Source organism: Octodon degus, unplaced genomic scaffold (assembly GCF_000260255.1).
Source record: "Octodon degus isolate 3935 unplaced genomic scaffold, OctDeg1.0 scaffold00026, whole genome shotgun sequence".
In the NCBI taxonomy this organism is placed as follows: Eukaryota; Metazoa; Chordata; class Mammalia; order Rodentia; family Octodontidae; genus Octodon; species Octodon degus.
This window is the reverse complement of record NW_004524602.1, coordinates 1,041,615-1,065,896: the sequence shown is the minus strand read 5'-3', so window position 1 is coordinate 1,065,896 and position 24,282 is coordinate 1,041,615. Positions and strand designations below refer to the sequence as shown.

At 53.9% G+C, this 24,282-nt stretch overlaps 1 protein-coding gene across 4 annotated transcripts in view; it reads right to left on the bottom strand.

Annotated features, from left to right (window-relative positions):
* Tmem266 (transmembrane protein 266) overlaps positions 1-24,282 on the bottom strand; it is a 57,458-nt gene continuing 33,176 nt past the window's right edge. For all 4 annotated transcript variants that reach the window (XM_004628703.2, XM_023712700.1, XM_023712698.1 and 1 more), the window contains 5 exons: positions 23,338-23,476; positions 19,990-20,105; positions 10,311-10,500; positions 1,897-1,959; positions 1-1,021 (listed from right to left, as the gene is read on the bottom strand). In XM_004628703.2, the coding sequence (XP_004628760.2) occupies positions 441-1,021; positions 1,897-1,959; positions 10,311-10,500; positions 19,990-20,105; positions 23,338-23,476 (1,089 nt within the window). In that variant the 3' untranslated portion in view covers positions 1-440. The remainder of the gene's footprint in view (positions 1,022-1,896; positions 1,960-10,310; positions 10,501-19,989; positions 20,106-23,337; positions 23,477-24,282) is intronic.

Genomic DNA, 24,282 nt, shown 5'->3' with positions numbered 1-24,282 from the left:
TTAAGAGATCAGAACACACATGCCGTAAAGAGAATGGGGACAGATGGGGGAGGTGTGGTCCCCACCCAGGATGCTGGCAGGACCCTGGGTTGGGGCTGGGCCACCCCTGCTCACAGTGCTGTCCCCGAGAGTCTGGGGTGGGCATCAGGACGAAGGCCACAGTAGAGGCTGAGCTGGCCCGTGCTCTGCCCTGCGGAGGCTGGGCTGCCCGCTGGCTTTGTAGAAACGGCTAAAACCTGGCCATGAGCACCACCCTCCCGAGGGGAGGTGCGGCTCTGGGCCCTGAGGTCTGAGGCAAGTGACCTCCTGGCTTGGGTCACCTCCCTGGAGGCTGCAGCACCCTGAGGGAGGCCAGGTGGGAACCCTGCCCTGTGTGTGTCCCTCAGTGGCCTGGGTTCCGGGCAAGCTTTGAGATGGCTGTCTCCCTCTTCTCTGCAGGCTTAGGCCTCTGGGACCCTGTGCAGTGGATGCTCTTTGGATTCCAGGGACCTGAGCTTCTCCTCCAGCGCAGGGCCAGCAGGTGGGAAGTGCAGGACAGGTTGGATCTGCACCACAGCGAAGCTCTCCCGGTTCTTCCTGTTGAACAGACAGACCCTCCGCTCCAGCTCAGGGCTGGTGTGGCCTGAGCCTGCCACACTGGGCTGTGTGAGGGGTGCTGGGTCCAAGGCCTGCTGGGGAGGACAAGGGTCCTCAGAGAGGGAGGACACCAGGTCCTGGGCTGTTGGCTGCTGGGATGGCAGCGGTGGCAGGGCCAGGGTCGTGGGCTCTGAGGACAGCTCCTCCCGAGCCATGCTGCAGTCCGTGGAGGAGCCCAGCGTCTGGCTGCTGTTGCTCTGGGCCCTGGTCACTGAGCTGTGTGCAGAGTGGGAGGCGCTGTCTGAGGTGGCACTGGCGCAGGTGCTGTTGCCACCAAGCTTCAGGGGTGCGTCTACTGAGAAGAGGTCGGAGGAGATGTTGGGCTGGTGGATGTCTATGGCGGCTGTGGTGACCACACACACCCCTGGCTCTGGGACGCCGCTGTCTGCAAGACAGGAGGCCACGTGGTCAGTACTGGCCACAGTCTGCTGGCCCTTGGTGAGGGCAGCAGGCTTTGGCACTTTTGTTCTATGGATTCCAAAGCTCTGAGGGTCTAGGGAGGTGGGGACAGAGAAGGGTACAAGGATGGCTTTCTGAGGGTCCTAGAGGAAGGGGGTGGACAGCAACCTCAGAAGAACCCAGCTCTACCTCCCACCCCTGTTAGTTAAATAGTTGCTGAGCCCAGCTCCTGTCCACAGGCAAGCGGGCCTGGCAGCAGGCCTTGACAACCTTCTGTGGCCTTTGTGGCATATGTAAACCACTGAGAAGCCAGGCCTAGCCTAGTCCACTGTCTCTGGTGCTGTACTGGGACAAAGGTGACTGACTGGCTTCTGGGGATGGGTTGCTGGGCAGACAGTGAGCACCTGTGGGGCTCTAGGTGAGATCTTGGGCAGGGCCACAGATCTTGGGCGAGGTATGGGATGCTTTTGCCCCAGAGCTGCAGGGGAGTGGACAGGGGAGGTACTGAGCCTGGAACTAGCAGACTGGTTGGTAAGGCCTAATAGTCTTTAAAACAAGGGTCTGCTAGAAGTTAAGGGTTGTGAATCTCACATGGAAGGCCTACATTATCAGTAAAGAGAAATAAGATGCTAAAGTACTGGGTGCTAGTTTAAAACCCAGTCTTTCCCAGGAGTCAAAACCGCTAGGCCTCCCTGTGACTCCCCAGTGTAAGGAAACTTGAATCAGGAGTGACCGTCTGTCCTAGCCTTGGAAGCTTTCTTGTGGGTCAGTGATCAGGGGCTGCCCCCACAGACCTGGCCCCGGCACCCCACTCCACACACTTGCCTCTGCAGGTGCTGAGCCAAGCCCACCCACACTTACCGCTGCTGGGCCCATTGTAGTACTGGCTGATGTAGCTATTCATGTCATCGTTCACAGCTGCATCTGAAAGGCATGGACACAAGGACACAGAGACAGTTGTCAGTCTGAGAAGGGGCTGCAGCCAGGTCACACTCTCCAACCTCCTCCCACCCTGCAGCCAGGACCAGAGGCACCTGTCTCCCAGAAGGCCCTGCCAGGGACCCAGGGCCTGAGGCTGCAGCTGCCTGATAACCTGACCCGGGCAGGCTCTCTCCTGCTGTCCTCAGTTTCTCTGACTCTGAGGTGAGCCAGGAACAGCAGGACTTTCCCTGCCTAGATGCCTGTATCTCTGAATCTGTACTCAGGGTCCCAAGAAATGCTGCCCTCAGTGTGGGTGCCCTCAGGTCCTACTGGCAGGAACCTGTGGCCAGCCACAGGGGTTGGGGGGTGGGTCATGACAACACCTTGAGGCCTGGTCCTGCAGGGGGCTCTGGATTTCTGTCCCATAGAGGAAAGGTCCAAGTGGTGACAGGGATGTCCTCCCCTGCTGAGTCCCTACAGGCAGTGGGTGCACAGTAAAAAGCTAGGGAGGGAATAACAGATAAGAATGTGAAAAGCTGTCCAGGTCAAGGGAGGAGATGGAAACAGTCTAAAAGAAATACAAGAGGCTGAGGCAGAAAGGTTGCAAGTTCGAGCCCAGCCTAAGCAACTCTGTGATTTAGTGAGACCTTCCCTCAGAATAAAAAAAGGCTGGGGATGGAGCTCAAAGCAAAGGCCCTGAGTTTAATCCCCAGTACTTCAATAACAGAAAGAAAAAAGAAAAGAACTAAGGACATTTTTGTTCTTGTGACTAGGTGATTAAATGAATTGGTTGCTAAATGAAGAGCTGTAGGTAGTAAAGGAAATGGTCTAAGGAAATTCCAACCTGGCGACTTTGCTTTTATTTGGATAACTCTCGCATGCAGTACTATAACGTACAACAGAACATAAGGCCACAGTACTATTCTGTACAATCAGCACAGCTTAGAGTCCTGTATAAACAAGGTGCATTGTACCAAAAAAAGATACTGAGGTGCTATCAACAAGATACACAGAACTGTACAAAGCCCCAAAAGGACAGGTTGTGTGAGCAGCGGGTAGGTCGTAAGTCTTGGTCCTATGTCAGAAAAGTGAAAAACCAGACAGGTCGTTAAACAGGAATGTTTGTATTAGACATCATGTTGTCAATGAAAATGATATTTTTCTTAAGAACACATGTTGTCTAACTACATTTTAAAATAAAATACAGCAGCAACCAACAAATCATAGCATCTGGGTTCAGGCAATATGGATGGATCCTGCATATGTCAGAAAAGGCAGGAATAAAAATTATTCAGAAAACCCAGGAGGGATTCTGATATCTGGTATAGAAAGTGCTCAATGATTGTGACTGCAAAACAGATGCAATCCAAATATGATCTTCAGCAGATCGATGAAGCATCTATTCCTGTATTTCTCACACACCCTCTCCTGGCATCTTAGCAGCTTCTGTGAACTCTTCAAGGTTACAGTGATCAGAGTTGGTATTGCTGGAAGCTGTGTTTTGAATGTGAAATTTGGGCTCATTAAGGAAAGAGCTTCTGTAGGTCATTACAATGGACTGATGAAATGAAAATAGATAGTACTGGTAAGATATCACAGAAGCATGCCCTTGCTTACCTCAGAATCCCTGGAAATGGACAGCATTTTTTTTTTGGAGGGGGGTTGGCTCAGGCTCCTTAGGGGCAGGTCTGGGGATCAAACCTCGGTATCCAGCACCTGACTGAATTTGCATAAGCAGGGCTTAAACAACTGAGCTAATCAGCAGGCCCCACAAAAGTTGAGAAGGATTTTTTTTTTAATACCCTTGACAGTGCAGCTGGCATGGATGGAGCCCTGCTTTACCAGCCTCTGCAGTAAATATGTGGGAGGACAGAAAGACAATGTAGTGAAGGAGCAGACCAGCCAGGAGGGTTAGGCGAACATTAAACACATAAGACAATGACAGAGCCAAGAGTTTCCTGTGGCTCAGAAGTGTATACATAAAACCCTTGAGAAAACATGTGCTGCCCTATGAGAGAGTTCTATGTATCAAAAAGTTTCAAAGGTAACACCAGACTCTACAGAGTTTGCTTATATCTGAGAATTTATTTGCCTTCACATGAATCAGGTTAATTACCACCTGAGGAACTGTTGGAAGCCAATAGTTAGGAGTGAGCCCCCTAAAGACAGAGTACACTGATGGATTTTTCTGGCTTGCTGGCACAGCTCTTCTGCTGTATTGTATGTGACTGACAAGCCTCGAAGACCATGCACCAAAATCACTCTCCTCTGTATCAAAACAGGAAAACCATATATATTTTGGATTTTGAGGCTTTTTTTTTTTTTTTTGGTCTCAATATCCAAAAAAATCTCAGGTAGCTTATTTTCCTCCAGTATTTGGCATTATAGAAATCATACATATTTTGTGTTTATTTGTGCAGTATGCTTAGTGGCTGTGCTTAAAGTACAGTAGCTACCGGAGCTCCAGGTTAAATGACTGAGCGCCATTATGGAGGCTGCTAAATGAAGTCGCCAAATTGGTTGCTAAACCTGGAATTGTAGGTAGTAACTACATTGCAATATTCAGAACAAACAAATGGTCAAAGGGAATGTCAACTTGATGACTTTGCTTTTATTTGCATAACTCTTCATGCAGTACTGTAATGTATCACAACATGAAACTACAGAACTGTATAGTACAGTCAGCAAAACTACAGTACAAGGTATACTGTACAAAAAATTCTGAGGCTGTATCAATAAGATGTACAAAACTGTACCCCCCCCAAAAAAAATGGCTGAAGTCTGAGTACGTTCCCAAGTCCAAACAAGCTGCCTTCCTTTGCAAGTCGGAGCAGTTGCTAAACAGGCAGGTGTTAAAGGAGGAGGCCTGCATTGGAGTATCCTGGGAGGAGTGAGGTGGGGTAGCGAGGAGGAAAGCTACAATTCTGAGGGCCTGGGAGCAGAAAGAAAAAGCAGAGGAGGCTGAACTTCATTCTCAGGAGGGCTGCCATGCCCTGGGGGCAGTGAGATGTAGAGGGGCTGCTCTCATAAAGTCATGGGGAGCGTAGTGTGGAAGGCACCAGAGTTCAGGAAGGAAGATGAGGTGCAGCTCCCCATGGGGGCAATCGGCCTGAGGGACAGTGGGGGCAGGTGATGATCAGGAGGGTCCCAGCAAGCCCTGCAGAGGACAGGACAAGCACTCCAGGCTCCTATGGCAACCATCAGGCTGAGCTCGGGCCTACTCCCCAGCCCACCAGATCCCAGGGACAGAGAAGGCTCCAGACCCCAACTTCACCACACACAACCAAGTGCCCTCCTCAGCCTCCATCCCTGCCTGAAAGTGGGGGTAATGACACCCACACTCATAAGTCAGAGATGACAGGCACTCAGGAGCCAGTGCGTTAGACTCCTCTGGAAGGCAGGAGTTGCTCTAAGACTGTCCTAAACCCCAGCCTGCTCCTGGGCTTTGGAGGCACTGAGGTTGGCAGGAGTCGGACATGACCTTCCTGACACAGGATGCTACGGGGGCCTGTCCAGCTTATACTATGTGCATGTTCACAGGCTGGCTCTTGAAAGTGTTCTTGGCTTGTGCTCTCTCTGTGCTTGTGGTCAGGGGTGTGCCTGGCACTGGCTGCAGGGCGTGCCTAACCTCAGCCAGCAGCATTGCTTTGTAGGCACCATGATGGGTGCTGGAGATGCTGTCACCTTGTGGCTGCCCTGGTATGGCCACTCCCACTAGGTACAGGGTCAGGCAGTTACCTGGTCACTTGTTCTGGGTGGGCCTGGGCACTGCCACTAGCCAGTTGTAGGAGCCCTAGTAGATCCCATCCCCTCTGTAGGGCTGTTTTTCCATGTGCACTAGGGATGCACTGGGGAGGCATTGGCGGCCTTGTTGGGCTGGGCTAGGTGGTTTCACAGCTCTAGGAGGTGACACAGATGGGGGCAGGACGGGCATCTGAACCATCTCCCAGCCCCTAGTAGAGGTCACGAGCGGCTGCCTCTCCTCCGCGGTCCTCTCCACTCCTCCATGGCCTCTCCCCCATATCTGTTGTCTTCAGTGGCCCTCTGCACTGTGGCCCACACCCCCCTGGGGATGAAGCTCTGACTTAGTGCAAAGCAGTTCTGAGAAGGGGCTTAGAGGCAGCTTCTGTCCTCAGCCCTCAGGGAGGCTGGGAGGCTGCAGGAGCCTCTGCCTCAAGGGAGCACAGCAGAGACCCTGGGGTCTGCTCCATAGTGGACCCAGCCTTGAGCTTGTTGTCTGAACGGCCCGCTGTGTTTAGAGCTGCAGGGCCTGCCTTCCTTCTACCTTCCCTCTCTCCTGAGCTACCTCCATTACTGGGAGCCTCTGCCCAGCTGTGCCTTCCTGATTTCCAGGGTTCTTTTATGCTGAGGAGCTGAGGGAGGAGGAGGTGGAGGTGGACGCAGAGAAGGGAGCTGGTATTTATCTTTTGCCTTCCCCACTGCCCTGCAAAGCCTGGAAGTGGCCCACATGCTCCAGCAGTCCCTAGGGACTGCTCCTGGTGGGCGTCTGGGTCTCCTCTGCAGGCTCAGGGTGCAGGCTTATACTCCCCCATGAGGGCGTCTCCTCCCTCCATCCTGTGGGCAAGAAGAACCCTGGGCTTCAGTCTGAGGTGGGGCCCCCTGACGGCTTTCTGAGCTGGGGATCCAGTCTACTCCTGTCTCTGTGTTGTCTGTGTATTCAAAGTGCTCACGTCCTCATCCCAGCTGCTAATAAGAAAATAACCCAGCGACCTTCAGCCCAGACCTCTCTTGGGCAATGACCATTCTGGCCACTGTCCCTGGACGTCTACTGGATGACCTCCAGCCTCCTCTACCTCAACTATCTGCAATAGAACTTGGCTTCTCCCTCTCACCACATCCTCCACCTTGGCGACTGGCCCTCCTGTACCTGGGCAGGGCCCAAGCTGTTCCTCGGCACCTCCTTCCTTTCCCTACCAACACTCCAACTCCTGCGGAGTGTATGAGGACTCCAGGGGCCTTGGACCCTGTGTCCAGTCTTCAGCGGGCATCTGCCCCACTGGAGAGGCCCCTAGATTCTTCAGCCACACACGCCAGCCCTGTCCACCTCTGGCTCACCCAGGGCCTGTGTGTCTTCTTCTGGAACTGAAGCCTGGGCTGGCTCATGTCCTCACCCATGGAGCGGTTTCGGAGCCTCTGGGGCACCGCAATGGCGCCTTGCCCTGCTCCTGTCAAGGCCAAGCCCTGGTGCCAGCCCCGCTCCCTGCCCTGCCTGCTATGCCTGGCAGAAGAAAGGCTGGGGTGGGTGGACACAGGCTCCCTTGCGGCGGCGGCGGCTTCTCTGGACGCTGGCACAGTGTGGGGGACGCCAAGTTGGCGGTGATGGACGGGGGAGGCTGTGGCACGGGGGCTGTAACTCATAAGTTGTAAGAAAGCTTCAAGACTAATAAATTTGGGAGCGAAGTATTAATGACTACACAGGGGCACTGTGAACTTGGCAGGCCCCATAGCCTGGAACTCTGCAGCCCAGGTTTTAAAAATGATTTGTGCTGGAGCAAGTCTAAACAGAAGCGGCCGTGTCATCTGATGGGATGTGACTGCTGGCAGGGCTGAGACCAGAGCCGCTTCTCTTCGTGGGCTGGGCCAGCACCCCACCCTCCCACCAGTCCCCCACTGCCCTGCCTGAGCGACATGCCCCCGGGCTCCCCGACTGTCTCTCAGAGTGCAGGCTAATGCCCTGCTGCGCTGTGTTGGGCCTGAGCTTCAGAGCCAGCGCCAGTGCCGCCCTTTCTCACCCATAGCTGCTCTGGCAGTCATTTCTAACGTCATGAGACCCCTCCCTGCCCACAGCCAGGGCTACAGAGAGACCTATAGGGGCTGCCCTGAGTCCCTGGCCTACCAGAGGCTGCGAACCGTGTGCTCCTGCTGCCTGGGCTCTGCCCTCTGCCGTGGGGTCTTGGTGCTACTGCTCCAGGGGTGGCTGAAGTGACAGACGGGAACACATGTTGTATGACAGGAAATGGGAGACACTGGTAGATGTCACCAAGGAGGTAGCAGGAGCTGAGATGGGGTCCTAGGCCTTTGTAGCCACTCCCAAGGTGTGCGACTACACCTTATAGGAGGCCTCCAACCTGTGCCAGTGCCCTGGAGGATGAGGGGTCAGCACCAACCCAGTGACACTGGCTAGGAACACACAGTGAAGGTAGGCTGTGACCTGGACCCATGTTCTCCCTTTTCTTTCTGGGAGCTGTTCTTCCGGATGGCCTTGGCTGCTAAAGAGGAGCTGGGGGACCAGCAGTGACACCGCTCTGTTCGTGTGGGGCTGCGCAGAAGGCTTGGCTTTGTGCTCATGGCTCCCTGTGGGCCCAAATGTGGCACTTGGTGTCTAGTGTCTGTTGGTCACTGGATGAGGACAACACCCATGCTCTTTACCTCCCAGCCAGGGACTGTGATGGTAGACAGGAAGCTACTGCAGGGCAACTGTAAGAGCTCAGAGCCACAGAGCAAATGGCACCAGGCACTGGGGGCAAGACCAGGCTAGACTGGGTTCTCCTGTCCTTGGGAAGCTGGACCAGGTGGCACTGTGCCCACTTCCAGCAGGACTTTAGTGGGGCATCTACAGCCCCAGTCTGGGCCTCCAAAGCCAGCAGTAAGCTCTGCAGGAGATGACTGCTTACCAGGGGACATGTGATATCCCAGAGGCCTCTCTGTTCCTCACCAGTGATAGACTTTCAGGATCTGTGCAGGGAGCAGGTGATTTCAAGATCCATGCAAGAAGCAAGGCTAGGTGGGACTGGAGCTGGCCTAGAGAAGAGGCAGGACTGCAGCCAAGGCTGAGCAGGGGAGCATCGAGCTCTGCTCAGGAGTCTAAGCACAGGCTGTAGAGACAGGGGTCAGCAGAGTCATGGGGGACAGACAGCGACCCGGGGCAGTACTGCATGGATCTCAGTCCTGTGGCTCCCTGCCCTGGGCCTACAGCGCCCCCTCACCCCCCAAAATTGCATTTGGTTTAGAAACTCCTCTGAGAGATCACTAGAAGTCTGAGCTGCATAGTGAGACCCTGTACCAAATGAAGAAAAACGAAGGAAGGAAGGAAGGAAGGAAGGAAGGAAGGAAGGAAGGAAGGAAGGAAGGAGCTGCTGCTGCTGCTGCTGCTGCTGCTGCTCTGAGAGAGATCAGAACTCAGCAAGGACCTGGAGAGTTTTGCCCTAGGAAGCAGCCATGGCATGTAGGCGGTGTCCCCAGAAAGCAGTGTCTGGAGGCAGGAGATGGCCTGGGCTGCCACTCCTCTGCAGAAGAATCTTGCTGTGGGCAGAGCCCTTGCAGGAGGTGGCTGTGGGCAGAGGTCAGGCACCTGCTCTTAGGAGATGACTTATGACCCTGGCCTCCTGCCAGTCACAGCAGGGACTCTCATGGCAGCACAGGGCCTGGCACAGCAGCCCCTCCTGGCCCCAGCTTCTATGGTTCTTAGATCTGATGCTCTCTCAAGGCATCAGAATAGCAGCCTCTTATCCCCCAAGCCATCCACAGCTCCAGAGCTTTCTCAGGCCCATTGGCTCTGCACACTTCCTGGGAGGCAGAAGGGGCTCCAGTGTGGAGTCCATGTCACAGAAAGCCATACTGAAACCGAGGCGAGGCAAAGCCTCCCCACCTGATAAGCCTACATGGATGTGGCTGCTGCCCTAGCAATGGGACATAGCTGAAGGGGACATCACCATGGGTTCAAGCTGTAGTTTCTGGTCCCACTCGGCCCAGTACCACCATGTCCTGGCCATGTGGCCCTATGCAGTTCTCTAACCTGCCTGACAGGAGGGCTTGGTTTTGGCCGCATCACAGGCAAGGCTGACAAAATCCCAGTCCAGAAAGGCTGAATCTCCATGCCAATGCAGGGCATGCAGTTTGGAACAGATCTGAAACCTCTCCCTCTGAAGAGTGTCTTGCCTGGGTCATAGCCCCCATTGCATACCCTGTCTCCATTTGCTCCCATTGCAAAAGTTAGGCTGTGGGCTGTGGCTGGCCAAGGCCTGGCCCTGTCATTTGCTCCCTGGGATGCAGAGTCCAACAGAAATGTCCCAGTGTCTAGTCTGAAGCCTGGCACTAAGGTTCAGTAGTGATGAGCCATTGGGTGGCTTTCTGGGCAGCTTACCTGGGCCACCTCCCGGGGTGAGCAGACAAGGCACAGCCTGGACCCCCACACAAATGAAGCACAAGGGCCAAAGATCATTTCTAGTTGGGTCAGGGGTTCCAGACTCATTGTTCACGCTAAACTCTGCAAAGCAGACCTGAGGGCCCCAATCTGAGGTCCCCCAATTGTAGGCAGAAGAGGGGCCATGGCAGGTCCAGGACCAGGAACCCTGAGCTCTGGGGGCTTCACTGGACTGCAAGATTGGACTCACCTTGTGAGGGCCTGAGCTCCTCCACAATGCTCTCGGCAGCCGTCTCCTCATCCCACGCACCAGCCTCCACCACCTTGAAGCGGCTTCGTGGCTGGCTAAGCACGTGCGGGGCCTGTAGGGCAGCCTCCCGCTCCGCTGCCAGGTCCAGGTCCTGCTGTGCCAGGTGGGCGCGCAGCTGCCGGATCTCAAACTGCAAGAGGCAGAGGGACAGGTGAGTGTGCAGGAGGGATGGGGGACCTCAGTCTGATATGGGGCCTCTGGATGTGGGGAGGGATCACGGGGAGAGGGCTGGGTAGCCAAAGCCTGCACACTGTGCTTCTTAGAAATCCGCTGGTGCCACACACTCAGGGGACTGGACTTCAGGTCCCACATCTGGTCATGTGGCCTGAGACCTGCGCATTCCTTGGCTTTGTTTTCTTTGAGGATTTGGGCTGCTTGCTGAGGGCTTTGTAAAAAACCTGCAAACTTTTTACACATGGTTTATTTTTTGTTGGGAAAGCTTCTTACAAAGCCTTCCAGATGCCTCTCGGTTCATGGCTGAGACGGCTGCTCACACTCAGCTTTCCCAGAGATCTGGGTGTAGGCCGAGAGTGGGTTTGACATGGATGCCTCGCCATAGCTCAGAAAAGCCCTCGCTGCCACCTAGTGCCCCAAACAGGCGTTGCACTGCTCTGTGCAGGGGTGCAGAGGGCAGGGAGAGCAACAGCGGTCAGAGTGGGCTCCTCCCTTGGTTACTGCCGGCCATGATTCCAGAAGCTCGCTCAGCCCTGACCTCTCCTTGAATGCCACACTCGCTATCCCAGCTGCCTAATGGACAGTGCCACTCAGCTCAGGGAGGCTGCAAACAGCTAGGTCCACCTGGGTGCTCCGGGCCCCCCAACATGTTGGGACCACAGGAGTCCACCTCCTGTTAGCTGGAGCCACATACACAGCCGTCTGCCTTGCTTTCTGCCTTTCCCTTGCTCCAACAGCCAGTCTTTTCCCCCATGCAGCCCCAGCCCAAGTGCTTCTTCACGTCTCCCCACCTTTGCTGCCAGCTTGTGTCTCCTACTGTCATTCTCAGAAGCCAAACTCAGACCACTGCGGGCATTCCCACAGCTCAGCATCACCACTGCCTTGGGAGGAAGCCCGCACTCCTCACTGGTCCTGCCCATCCATCCAACATGCTCTGCTCCTCCTCCATTCCCGGCTTCCCCCTGCCCCACAGGGACACCAGACACGCAGTCTTGGGGCACTTCCTGTGCTGCTCCAGGACTTTCCCGACCCCAACTATGACAGACCCTCATACGCCAATGTGTCTGAATTCTGTGCCGTTTTTCCTACTTTCTGGTATTTTCATGCATTTTACAAAATGTCTATTTTAAGATAGTAGATGAATATACAACTTCCTAGTGCTGGGCTGACCAGGTGGAAAACAGGCATTAGCACTTTGCTGATGTCTGTGTCTCATGTGTGGTCTGGGGACTGCTCAGGTCAGGGTCATACCTGGGGCTGCCAGAGTAGAGCAGGGTCTGGGGTCCAGGGTCACACCATCACCACCATGAGGGGAAGGACTTTCACTGACCCATGCTTCTAGCTCCCTGCATCTCTCGCAGGCTCCTGCCTAACCCATTACCCATGTGCACAGCCCTGCAGTTCAATCACTGAACATGGGCTCCTCTTCTGACCATGCAGGTTTTAGAAAGGGCCTTAAGGTTTGTGAATGCTGAGAGCGGACTTTTAGCCATCCCACCCTGCCTCACACCATATCCTGTGTTCATCCTAGCAATGCTCAGGGGAAAATCAACCTCTCTCTCTCCCTACTGCTTTGTCTGTTTTCCTCAAGCCTCCTGAAAGCTCTGGTGACTGGACAAGAGACAGCTTCTTATCACTTATCCCTCCCTTTACTGTCATAAATGGAATTTGGGAAGGAGATCGGGTAACTATGAGTAGTTCTTTCCCCACTTTAAGTAAGGACTCTCTATGGGCTTGCTACATGCCTTTCACCACTGATAGTATGCTGAGGGAAAAAAGCCAGGTTCTTCCCAGTGCCTGCTAATCGCTGCAGGACCAGTATTCCCACTGTGGCTGACATTAAGCCACTAACGTGGAGTCATGGGCATTCTGGAGCAATGGGTGCAGCTGGCTCTCACTGGTGGCAGGAACACTGGCACATGTGCCACGCCTGCCCTCCAACAGAACGGGATAGCAACCTTGCCATGGTGTCACCTGGCATCCTGGAGGTGCTCAGGCCATGGTAAATGAGTGAAAAAAAGTCTTTTTTTCAGACTGAGCCTATCTCCAGCCTCAACCTGCCCCCCAACCCTGACCCAAAGCTGAGATAGAGACTGAATCTGATGCTGCTCAGACTGAACCCCAGCCACACGCAAAGTCCTGAGGCTGATCTCATGCGGGGCTCAGACCCTGGACCCTGCCAGCTCAGCACTTAATGGGGCTACTGGTCTCAAAGTGTGGGAGAGTGAGGCTGGCCTGTTCTGGGGTGACTCCTGTGCAGGAGGAGGAGAGGGTACATGCCACTCCTTGGTACCACAGCCTCTAGGTCCTTGAGGGCCCATGGAGCAAGGCCACTGAGCTCATCTAAGAGGCCTGAGAGTGTTGGGTCACTCCACTCCCTCTGGATAGGAAGTTTGTAGAGGAAGAGCCCCCTCCTGCCCAAGCTGATCTGAACTTCCCCTGGGCACCCTGGTCTGCTTTCTCTAAGGCCACGCGTCTGGGCCTGCTGGCCCAGCTAATGGCTTCCCGGGCCACTCTGAAGGGATGCATTATTGATGGCCTGAAATTGATACAGAGCTGCCCTAGAAAGTCCCACTGGAATTCAGGCCAGACATCTGGAGGCCGAGACTCGCCCAGCTCCAAGTCCACATGTGCACACAACGGCTCACACACAGACACAGGTTTCCAGATAAAGATGTGCTCTGACTCACTTGTTCAGTTACTGAGAAGATGGGTAGAGTCTTCAGGGGGCCACATGAAAACTCTGTTATGTATTTTGTCATGAAAACACATGCCCCAGCTTGAGGGTGATTCCTGGGTGGCCCTGGTACAGAGGAGGCATGGAATGTACTCAAGATGGGATCAGTAGATAAGAAGGATGGAGGGGTCTTCAGGGCCACACAGGCAGTGTATGTGGCCATGGCAAGGTGTCTGAAGAGCAAGAAGCCATGGAAATCCTCAGAGCTGGGTGGGTGGTAGAGGTGGTGGGTGGTGGCCCAGGGAACAGCTTGAAGGACCATGGTAGCCATAGAATAGAGACTGGACTGGATGGCCCAGGGTGGAGACAGTACAGGTGGGGAAGAGGAGGACCTAGGAGTGTGGCTGTTGGCAGGGAGCAGGGACTGAAACACAGTCAGAAAAAGAACAGCCTGCTTTGTGCACACAGTTTTACAAACTTCCTGTCTGGAGGCAGTGTAGTGGCCTAACACTTGGATGAAGGTCTTACCCTAAGAAATAGTGACTCACCAGAGGGGCACTGCAGCGGGGTCACCTGGCTCTCAGCTCTGATCACGTGGCTGGGGCAGCCCAGGGGTTCTCAGGATGTTCCAGGGAGGCGCTCAGAACCTGGCTCTGACTTCTAACCCTGGCCACACGTGCTTCTTGCTGCCATCTGAAGGGCTGCCAGGGGTCCCAGGAGGCTCGATGCTGATTAGAGGGAGCTGAGTTCTGGGGCGGGGGGGAAGGAGCCCTCTTAGCAGGGAGAGGGCAGGCAGAGGTGAGAACCCCATGTGCCTCTGCAGCAAAGCGGGGGACACAGCCAATGACTGGCTTCCAACCCAACGATCTTGTCAGGGGCTTCGTGATACCTAAGTGGACAATGACTTAGCAAACACCACAGAGCACTTTGGTGGCTGCAGGGCCAGGAAGGAGCAGGAGCTCCCCATGGGGTGGGGGAGCTGCAGGAGAGGCAGGGGTCTGAGCTGCTGCCTCTCCCTTCCCTGACTTTGGGTCTATCATTTAGATGTGTTGTCCAGCATGGCAAACAGCCTTGCTGAATTTTGGGTCTGAAACAGATTCAGTGCTGTCTCTGGGGTGGGGATGCCAATGCCAGGGGACACTTGGTGTCGTCTTGATGCCACCCCCTGCCTCCTGCGGGGATGTCTACTCATGGGACCAAGTCTTTAGAGAAAGCCAAATCCAGAGCTTCCGAAGTGGATCATCAGCATCATCTAGCATGGAATGTGAACCACCCACTCATGCAAGTAAGCAGGTAGAAATCATTGACTATAGAGATACAAAGCAATCAGTAGGAGCTAACCTACATAAATATTTTGCTGCAATTAAGAAAAAAATGTAAGAACGTCAAAGTAACTATGATTAATGTGTTAAAGGAAAATAAGGGAAAAGATGGACAAAATAAATGTAGCATTCCAGCAATGAATTAGAATCTCTGAGAGGAATCCAATGAAACTTTCAGAGCTTTCATATACAATATTTAAAATTAAGTACTCTACTGATGGGGGTGACAGCAGATTAGACATTATAGAAGACTGTTTTTCAACAGCCCAATAAATATATCAAAACTTACAGCCTGAAGAAAGAAGAGGGGGAACGAGGGAACAGAATAGGGTATAAGAGTGATAAGAGATGACATAGTTGGTCGGCTTGACACAGGCGTAAAGCCCCAGAAAAGAATGAAGAAATCTAATACAAGCAGTAAGTCCATCAATCTCAAGGCCAGGGGTGTGGTTCCATGCAAGGGTATGTGGGAGACCTTGGTCCAATCCCTAGAGTCAAAACAAAAGAAATCATGGCCCCAAACATCAGCTCATAGTTCAGAAGCTCAGACACTGACACCCTGAGCAGGTTGAACATGGATAAACTAAGACATGAGGAAGTCCCCACAGAATAGACACTCTACACCCAGGCTCCCTGGGAGAAGGCACAGGGGGCTTCAGTGATGGAAAGAAGCAAATTTTCCACCAGCCAACTTGACCTATTGGGAAAAAAAGTCCATCCCAGGCTGGGAAAGAATTCAAAGTGGAGACACAGCCTCACTAAATGCAAGTCATTAGCTAAGTATTTCTAATCGGATAACCGACCAGATGGGCTGGGGTCCACAGGGAAGCCCGAGGTGCGCATTACTGAAGTGGATCAGGCCCCTTCTACAGACAGTTTTTAATGCAGGGCCAAGTGGGCTGGGCCCATCGGAGGCTGGGGCCACACCCAGCACTTCTCTGCCTCTAATGGGCTGGGTGTGGAGTCCACTTGATACGGGTCTCGGTCCGATCAATGCACTCCTGGGCCAGAGCTCGATGGTATCTAATGCAATAGCAATAATTCTGCTCCATCCTATTAGTGCTGTCTACGCAGACTGCCCTGCCTTCCACCCCAGCTGCTTTTGAGATGGCGTCCAATGTTTATTTCCATTAGTTCCACCATTGTTGGTAACAATAAAAATCAAGAGGCAGTTGCAAACTCATGATTTAGGGCCAGGGTGAAGCTAAGACCACCCTTGGCCCCTTTCCATCCACTACGAAGATAGCTGGTAGTTGGCCATAAATTTAAATTATGGCAAAAGGATAACATAAGTTATTTCTCCGATGGCTAATTTTATCAACTAAATAGGCTTGTCATTAAAACTATCAGCTCTTTTACAAATCGCTTCCCATGTTAATTTTTTTTTTAAACCTCTTCCTACAGGGAAGATCCTGAATAATCCAGGTAACAAAGGCAACTGGGCTGACCTGGGACTTGTGGCCTTTGCCAAGAGCCAGTTCCCTGGGATCCCAGTGTGAGACCATCCTGGAGCCAGAATCTGTCCCCACTGTTTTCCTGCCGCACCTGCCCTGTTGCCCATTTCTGAGCTGTACCCCCAGCCTCCAAGGTGAGCCATTTTTGTGTATAAATGCTGATAGATGTTCTCTTGGGGTATAGAGATTGGGGATGTGGGTGAAAGGCTTCCTACCTACTAGGTTTGCTCTGACCCCAGCACCAGGGCACAAGGGCAGAGTCCTCACCCTCTGTCACATTCCTCTTCCAGACACCTGGTGAGCAGAGGTCAAGATTATTGCCTGTTTCTCCAGGAAACAGGCAAGGAGATGCACCCCAGGATGTGGTGGGGAGACTGCTCCTGCCACACGGGGATGGGGAGAAGGTGAGGAGGTCATGGTCCATTGGCCTGGTTTATGGATTAGACAATTGTGGAGGTGCCTTTCCTCTTCTAGGGCACAGGAAAGGCTCCTGTGGCATCTGGCCTGGCTACTGTGCAACTGAGCCTTGCTACTGAGATGGCAGAAGCCACGTTACCATGTCGGAGCTTGGCAGTATAGCCCGAGCCCAGCTCTCCACACCCCTTCCCTGCACACTAGCTGAATAAAGAAGACCCCATGGGAACAGTCTGGGGACAACAACATCCTCCCATGCAGCACTGTCACAGCCTGTCCTGGAATGAGCTGTGTGACAAATACACTCTTCTCATGTTTGGTGACCGAGATGGTCGGCGTCATCTGACATTGCTACTGGAGTTTCCCACCCTCAATTGTGCCTCATGCACAGATCCTGTTATGGTAAAAGGAAAGGAAGTTCTGAGTCTGTCCCCAGCCCTCTTGTGACAAACTGAACCTGGACAAGAACAGCCCCTCTACACCTCAGCCTTCTCATCTGTGGAGGGGCCCTCATCTGCCAGCTGGGACCACCAGACTCAGTGAGCTGAAGTATACGGCAGTGCAGGCTTGGCACTAGCTCACAGTCTCCACTCCCCTTGCCTGCTGAGAGCCCCCGGTGTGTACTACTTGGTTTAATGTGACCCTCACAACCTCTGCAGGAGGAGAGCTTTGTCTCCCTTTTTCCAAGGAGAAAGCTGCTACCTCCCAAGTCAGGGAATCCCCCCGACCCCATGGGTTCCTGGGTTCTACTGGCCTTCCCACAGGCTGGACCTCCCAGAGGCTGGGTTTCAAGATACCCTAGATGGGATCCCATCCCTTGGGATTTTGCCAACTGCCTTGGGGTAAAGGGTACTGATGATGGAGAACTCAACTTCCCTCTGTGCTTCCTGTGGGATTCAGAAGAGAAACGAAATTCCATAGCAGATCCATTCTGATCACATGATTTGGGACCTAACGCTATTAATGCTTAGAGGGCAAAGGGCAGGAAGTCCAGACACCCAGCAGTAGAACAAGATCCTGGGCCTGGACCCACATAAATCTCCTGAGTGGATTTCCAAGATGAGTTAGGATAACAGGATGTTGCACTGAATTAACCAGTATGTCCGAATAACTCTCGTTTGTGGAGCAGCCAGTACAGAGAGAAAGACACAGACAGACAGACAGACAGACAGAGACAGAGACAAAGACAGAGAGACAGAGACAGACAGACAGACAGACAGACAGACAGACAGACAGACAGAGACAGTGAGAAACACAGACAGAGAAAGTGAGAGACAAAGACAGTAAGACAGAGACAGAGACAGAGAGACAGAGACATGGAGGGAGAGGCAGGAAGCAGGGCAGGCAGGTAGGGAAACAGACCGACTGAAGGACAGCTACAACCAGCGTGATGATCTCTTAGGGAAGTTCTGGCTGAGATCCACACAGAGAACAAAAGAAATCTGAGAGGGAGGAAGTTCCAGATGCAGAATGAGATTTGGGACCTGAGGCTTCCTGTCTTACAGGGCAGCGGGCAGAATGGATAGAGATTGCATAGGGTGGCCAGGGCCTAGGGGAGGCTGGACTAACAGGGGAGACATCCTCCCTCCCTGGCCCTCCCTCTCTGTGTCCCTTGGAGGTAGTAATCTTGGGGCTGTGCACAGGGATCAGGGGAGAGCATGGAAATGAGAAGCAGTGAATCCCATCTCCCTTCCGGACAGAAGAGCCATGTGGCCCTAGGTGTCCTGCAGGAGACCCCACTGCCCTCCTAACTTCCAAGCTGCTCTGTGGCATTGGGCACACCACTCCCCTTCTCTGGGCCTACAATGCCCCCTTGGCCAATCCTGGCTCAGGCAGATGACCTCTAGGGGCCTTTCCTCTGCAGTGTGAGGTGTTCTGGTCACCACGGGTATGGCTGTTGGCAAGCAGCGTCTGTCAGGTGACACAGAAGACGAAATGTCCAAGATGTTCATGTCAACTGGCAAACATGTCAGCTAAGAGGAGTCTGCACAGCTGCCGAAGAGGCAACTTAACCTCTCTAAGCAGCAGTTACAGGGAAAACCTGACCAACACCAAACACTGCCTCCACCAGGAAAGACACCTGGATCCAGCCCAGGCTCCGAGAGCCCTGGAATGCCCTGTGCTCTTGGGTGAGTCTCCACCATGGGTATATGGGCCAGGCAGGTGTCATGTGGGCCTGGTGGGCAGGACAGATGAACACCTGATGACAGGGTTTATCACCTGCTATGTTTTACGTACAGCAGCCCCACCTGGTCCTGCCAGGGTTTTGTTATCATTCCATTTCCAGATGAGCAAGACTGAGGACACAGAGGTCCCAAAGCACAAGCGGCAGGGCTGGCTTGGGCCCTATTGTCCTTAAGGTCCATTACCATCCTGGGCTGCTCTCCAGCGGGATCTGGCCAGCCCTCCCACATGCCCAGGTGACTCACAAATCTGGTGTCAGCTCTGGACAGCAGCTCTCTGGTTTCCCTGCAGAGGCCTGAGGTCAGGCCTCCTCAGCAGCCCCCCCCCGGGGACCCAGCCCACCCCAAGCTTTCTGCTGTCTTAACGGGGATGACAGGCTTCAGGTGGTTTTTGAATCAGGATGGTTGGTTTGTGTACACCTCTTTTCCAGATGTCACTAGCAAGAGGGATCAGTCTGTATTTATTGGCTCTTTCCTGTGCAGAAGCACAGCAGCCCTCCTCTGGCCTGGCCCCCGGGGAAGGTAGCCACATGTGGGCAGCGACTGAGGGTATCAGGATGGGGTCACTGTGGAGACATGGGGATGGGCCTGCCACTAGCATTTCCTCCTTGGTCACCTGACATGTGTACTGCTGACAGGAGGCAAGAGGCAGGGTTGGCGCATCCCCTGCCGGTCAAGGAGGTGCACAGAGGCGAGGCGGCAGCAGCCTTCTCTTGCTCCCTGCACAGGCAGTGCGTTTGTTTTCCTATGTCAAGGTGCATCAGGATCCACCCCAGCCCCTAGCCGGATTCTGGATGCCACCCAGAGCTGTGTTCTGTTCTGGCCTTGACAGTCCCCTCTGCACAATCCCAATCCTTCAGCCCAGTGGTTGCTAAGTCTCTCCGGTCCCCTGCCCTCTCCTGCCTGTCCTTCAGTGTAGTCAGGAAGAACGAAAGCTCACACTGGAGTTGACACCTCCCTCCCGACTTCCAGCATGGTTTCTTCCCCAGATGAGGCCAGCCAGGGCCCTGTGCAGCCCCTCCAGCCCTCCTGCCGCCCACCCCAGGGGCACAGGCCTGGCCTCTGGCACCACACTGCTCAGGTCAGGGCCCTGTCAAGAGCCTGCACCCTGGCCTCTGTGCCGGACAAACCCCAGACAAGTGTGGCCTGGTGTTGATGGGCACAGTGGTGCTCCACAGCCCTCAGCAGACAGATCTGTGCCTTCTTGGGGACTGTGCCCCTGTGAGTGCCAGAGAATAGACAGATGACATGGCAACTCAGCCGGAATGACAAGGACTACGCCTGGGGCACCCTGGCCTCGTGCCCCTGTGTGCTGGTGTCCTGGGTTCTGGGAATCCCAGTGTCCCCACTGGGCTGCTCAGAATGGGCAGCAGAGCTGCACTGCATGTCACCTACCCCCTGCTCCTGGCAAATCTGCGTCAGCCTCTCCAGCTGCTCGTCCTGCATGACTTTGGCCTTCTCATACTGCTGGATGACCATCTCCATCTCTACCTTCACCGGCAGCACGTACGCTGGAAGACAGATAGCCATGAGGCACAGGCAGCCCCTGTGCGAGGTTCCCTGGGGATGGGGATAGGGTGGCCAGACACTTGGCGGCATGGGAAAGCACAAGGAGCTACAGTTGAACTCAGGCTGCTGGGGAGAACTTACTTGCAGGGACTTAATGTCAGCTGTTGTCACACCTTCCCAGGTAATGACTGCCCTACAGCCTCCTTTACAGCCACGAGTGGCAGGGGACACAACCTGGCCAGTGAGTGTAGCACAGAGGACCATGGCACCTGCCTTAGAGGAATCAGGGCAGTAAGGTGTGGTGGTGGGGACTGTCACATGTTGCTGGCATGTGGCCAAGATGGAGAGCAGCTTGGCAGCCCCTCAGCATAGAAACCTGTGTGGCCGCAGTGCAGCAGTCCTATGCCTAAGTGCCTGAGAGGACTGAAAACACAGCCCCGGGGTGGAGACAGCCCAAATCTCCTCTCACCACAGAGGGAACAGAGGAACACATGCCGAGGGAGCACGCACACACTCTAACAGCATTTGAGGGACAGATGCACGGGTGACACAGGTGGGCCCTGAGCACACTGCAATGAGTGCAAGAAGCCAGACCCCAAACCCCCTGGGTGGTGCAATTCTGTCTACAGGGCAGACCCACCATGGGCTGCTCTGCAGAGGTGGGAAGTGGACTGGATCCAGCCTGGAGCAGGGGACAAGAAGAGATGCTGGCGAGCTCCAGGGTATCTCCTGGGAGCTGACAGCGCTCTGCCCTTAGGTCTAGTGCTGGCTGCACAACTCTATTAATGTACTAGAACTCACTGAAGTGAGCACTGTAAATGAGTGGATTTCAGAGCACATGAAGTAATCTCAAGGAAGATATTAAGGACAAGGTGGCCTTGTATGCCAGTCTGACACAGAGACTGGGGCTGGACCCTGAGCTCCAGGGGACATCCCTACCCTGGGTCCTTACCAGGCTGTGGGAGGCAAGGAGAGGGTGAGACTGGAGTTGGACTAGGAAGGGTTCTGGCTGCATGGAAACTGCAGCAGGACCATGTCAAATATGAGCTGACCTCAGGCGCAGCATACCTGTGACACACCCCACTGCTGCTCTGCGAACTACAGCTCCTGAGCTGGCCAGAGACAGCCAAGATGAACCAGGTGGCAGCACCTGCCTAACCGATCCCCACAGACCTTTACAGGCCAGGAGTGCACCTGAGTTGGAACTGTTGCATCTCACATTCCAGCTGCCTGGAATAATGGCTTCCCCAGTCACTTCTGCGGCTACCATTGGGCTTGGGATGTGATGGTCGGCACTGTGGGAGCCATCTTAGACCCATGGCTCTGGGGCTGGAAGTGGCTTCCAAACAGCATGATCCAACACAAAGAGAAATGAAGCCAATGAAGGACACTGGGACGGGACAGAGGGACCTTGGATAAGACACGTTCCTGTTTTCCTGTGCATCACCTATATACTCATCTAACTCCCCTCCACCAACTCCTCTGTCTCTCACTGTTAATAAGTATCTGAGCAACTATCACCAGGGGAGAAATCAGTACTGCGACTGAGTTTCCATGTTAGGCTCCATGAGGAGGTGGAAAGACTGGGGCCTTGGAAGAGCAAAGGGCAGTGGCTATCACCTTCCTAGACAGAGAACTGTGAGGTCCCTGAGGCACAGGGAGGAACTACAATGCACAGTTCTTTCAGTTTCTGGAGATAACCTATCAAAACAAGCTGCTTCTCCACATAGATGGATGACAGACAGGCAGACAGACAAATGGCAGGCAACTGGGACTGTCCTCTTGTTCTTCACCATCTTCCTTTCTCCTCCTCCTCACATTGAAGATGTGATGGCTGGCACTGGAGCAGCCATCTTAGACCATGAGGTGACACTGAAAAGTAGGACATGAGTCTACAGCAGTGGTGGTGAACCTATGGCACACATATTGTTTTTCTTTGAAGACAAAATATGTTAATGTATGAGTTGTATTTTTTAAAAATAAAACCTCAACATTCACATCTAACAGCAATGTTGGCACTCTGTGATACACAAGTGGGTTTTAGGTTGCAGTTTGGGCACTAGTCTCTGAAAGGCTCACCATCACTGGTTTACAGTGACACAGCAGCAGGACAGGGATCCTACCCACTGGAGCTATGCCATATTACCACCTGCTGCTGCCGCTGCTGCTCATGTGAGAGAATTAAGCGGCTGCTTTAAGAATCCTAACTATAGCTGACATGTGCATGGTGAGGCGTGGAAGAGAACCTGGACTGTGAGTGTGGGGGCTCCTGAAATCTCCCAGGCAGCAGCATCCTGCTGTGTGTGGCAGTTCCCAGGCTCAGCCTCTAGGGGCTCCTTAGAAACCTCAGAGTGAGTCTCGCCCTCAAAATGATGGGCTCTCCCAGAGTGCCTGTTCCCCTCAGGCCACCTAGCCCATCCTGATCAATCCCCTCACACAGAGGGGAGACCCAGCCTCCTTAGTTCATGTGGACTTGAGGGCAGCGCGGCCTGACCTGTCTGGAGGCCCAATGGCTTGGCTCACACTCCTGAGGGACACCTGCCTGCTCACCGCAGTCTTCATGGTAAGGCTCCCGGCAGGGGTGCAGCGGGGAAGGGGCTGCACCAGGCTGTCAAAGCCCATTAGTGAGGGGTGTGGCTGTGCACAGCTGGCGGGAGGAGCCTGGACTGCTGGTCACTCATCTGCAGTGTGACCTTAGCTGTCCTTAGCTGTCCTGGCCTCAGTTTCCCAGTCTGTCAAAGGGAATAGGATAGATGGTCCTCCAGACAGAGCTGGAGCCCAGCACACAATGGTTCCACAATCCTGAATGAAGACTGAGTGGCAAAGTGCTAGGCAGAAACAAGACCAATGCTCTGAGTCTCCAGGTTGAGGTATGGGCTGGGCACAGGGGGAAGCTGCTTCAGGGGATGTACCTGGTACCCGCAGCCTGCCTGGCCCTCCCTGAGCAAGCACTGCGGAAGACACTTGGGCCACAGGGCTATCATTTAATGTAGGATTCAGACAAGGGGAGGGCACATGGTGGCTCTGGGCCCTTCTGCTCTCAGTCAATCTGCCTTGCACACTGGATAGGCTTTTGCAAAGGGAAAGAAAAGCTTGGAGTTATTGGGGCTGGACAGGTTGGACAGGCGGGGCCGGGCCTGGCTTTCCTCGTTCAGAGTCTCACTCACGTCCCCAACCCCTGGTCGCGGCTGCTACCATAGCCCTTGCCACCCCAAGGACCCCCAGGCCACTCACCATCAATCACTCTTTTCACCCGCCAGATCCGGAGCATGATGATAAGGCTGATGGCATCCCAGGGGCTCCGGGGTCCGTTGGCCACAGTGGATGCCACCATAGGGGCTAAGGACAGGATGATCACTGCCCCATCAAACACCTGTGGGATGAGGGGTGTTCAGAATTCTAGGACCAGAGAGAGCCAGGGCTGGGCTGGCATTGGGCTCAGGGCTTGCTCCCTGTGGGTAGCAGGCATCTGGGGCTTGTGTGCCACCTTGAACAGCATAGCCCCCAACCCCACAGAGACAGGGCAGGGGGCCTGACTGCACAGTGACATTCTGACTGACAGTGAAATTCTGGGCCCTGGACAATGAGTCTTGCCTGTGCATGCAGAACTATAGACATCACAGAGGCCAGCGTGCCTTGGCCCTGCCCACCACCATCAGCTCCTTCCAGCAGAGCAGAGCGCAGGCCCAGCCTGAGAAACACGGCTACAGTTTCCCTGCTCAGCTCCCTCACAGCTCGCTGCATCATATCAGAGTGGATCTATTTGTTTTTAAACGAATCTCAACAACTTTTCATATTGAGTTCAGAAAACCTTTTTTTTTTCTTTCTTTTCTTTTCTTTTCTTTTCTTTTTTTTTTTCCCAATGTTAGAGATAGAAGCCAGGGCTTTGTGGGCTAAGCACTTGTTCTACCACCAAGTTACATCCCCAGCCCAAGAATATATTGAAAAATGGTGTGGAACTTCAAGGAGAATTTTTTTTTTTTAAAAATTTTATTTATTTGTGTGTGTGTGTGTGTGTGTGTGTGTGTGGCCAGCTCAGCCCACCAGGGGGCGGGGCGGGCTGGCATGTGGTGCTGGGAGATTGAACCGCGGTCCCTGTGCTTGCTAAACTTGTCCTAAGTAGGTGCTTTAGACCACTAAGCCATCTCACCAGCCCCAAATATGACCAGCAAAGTTTTT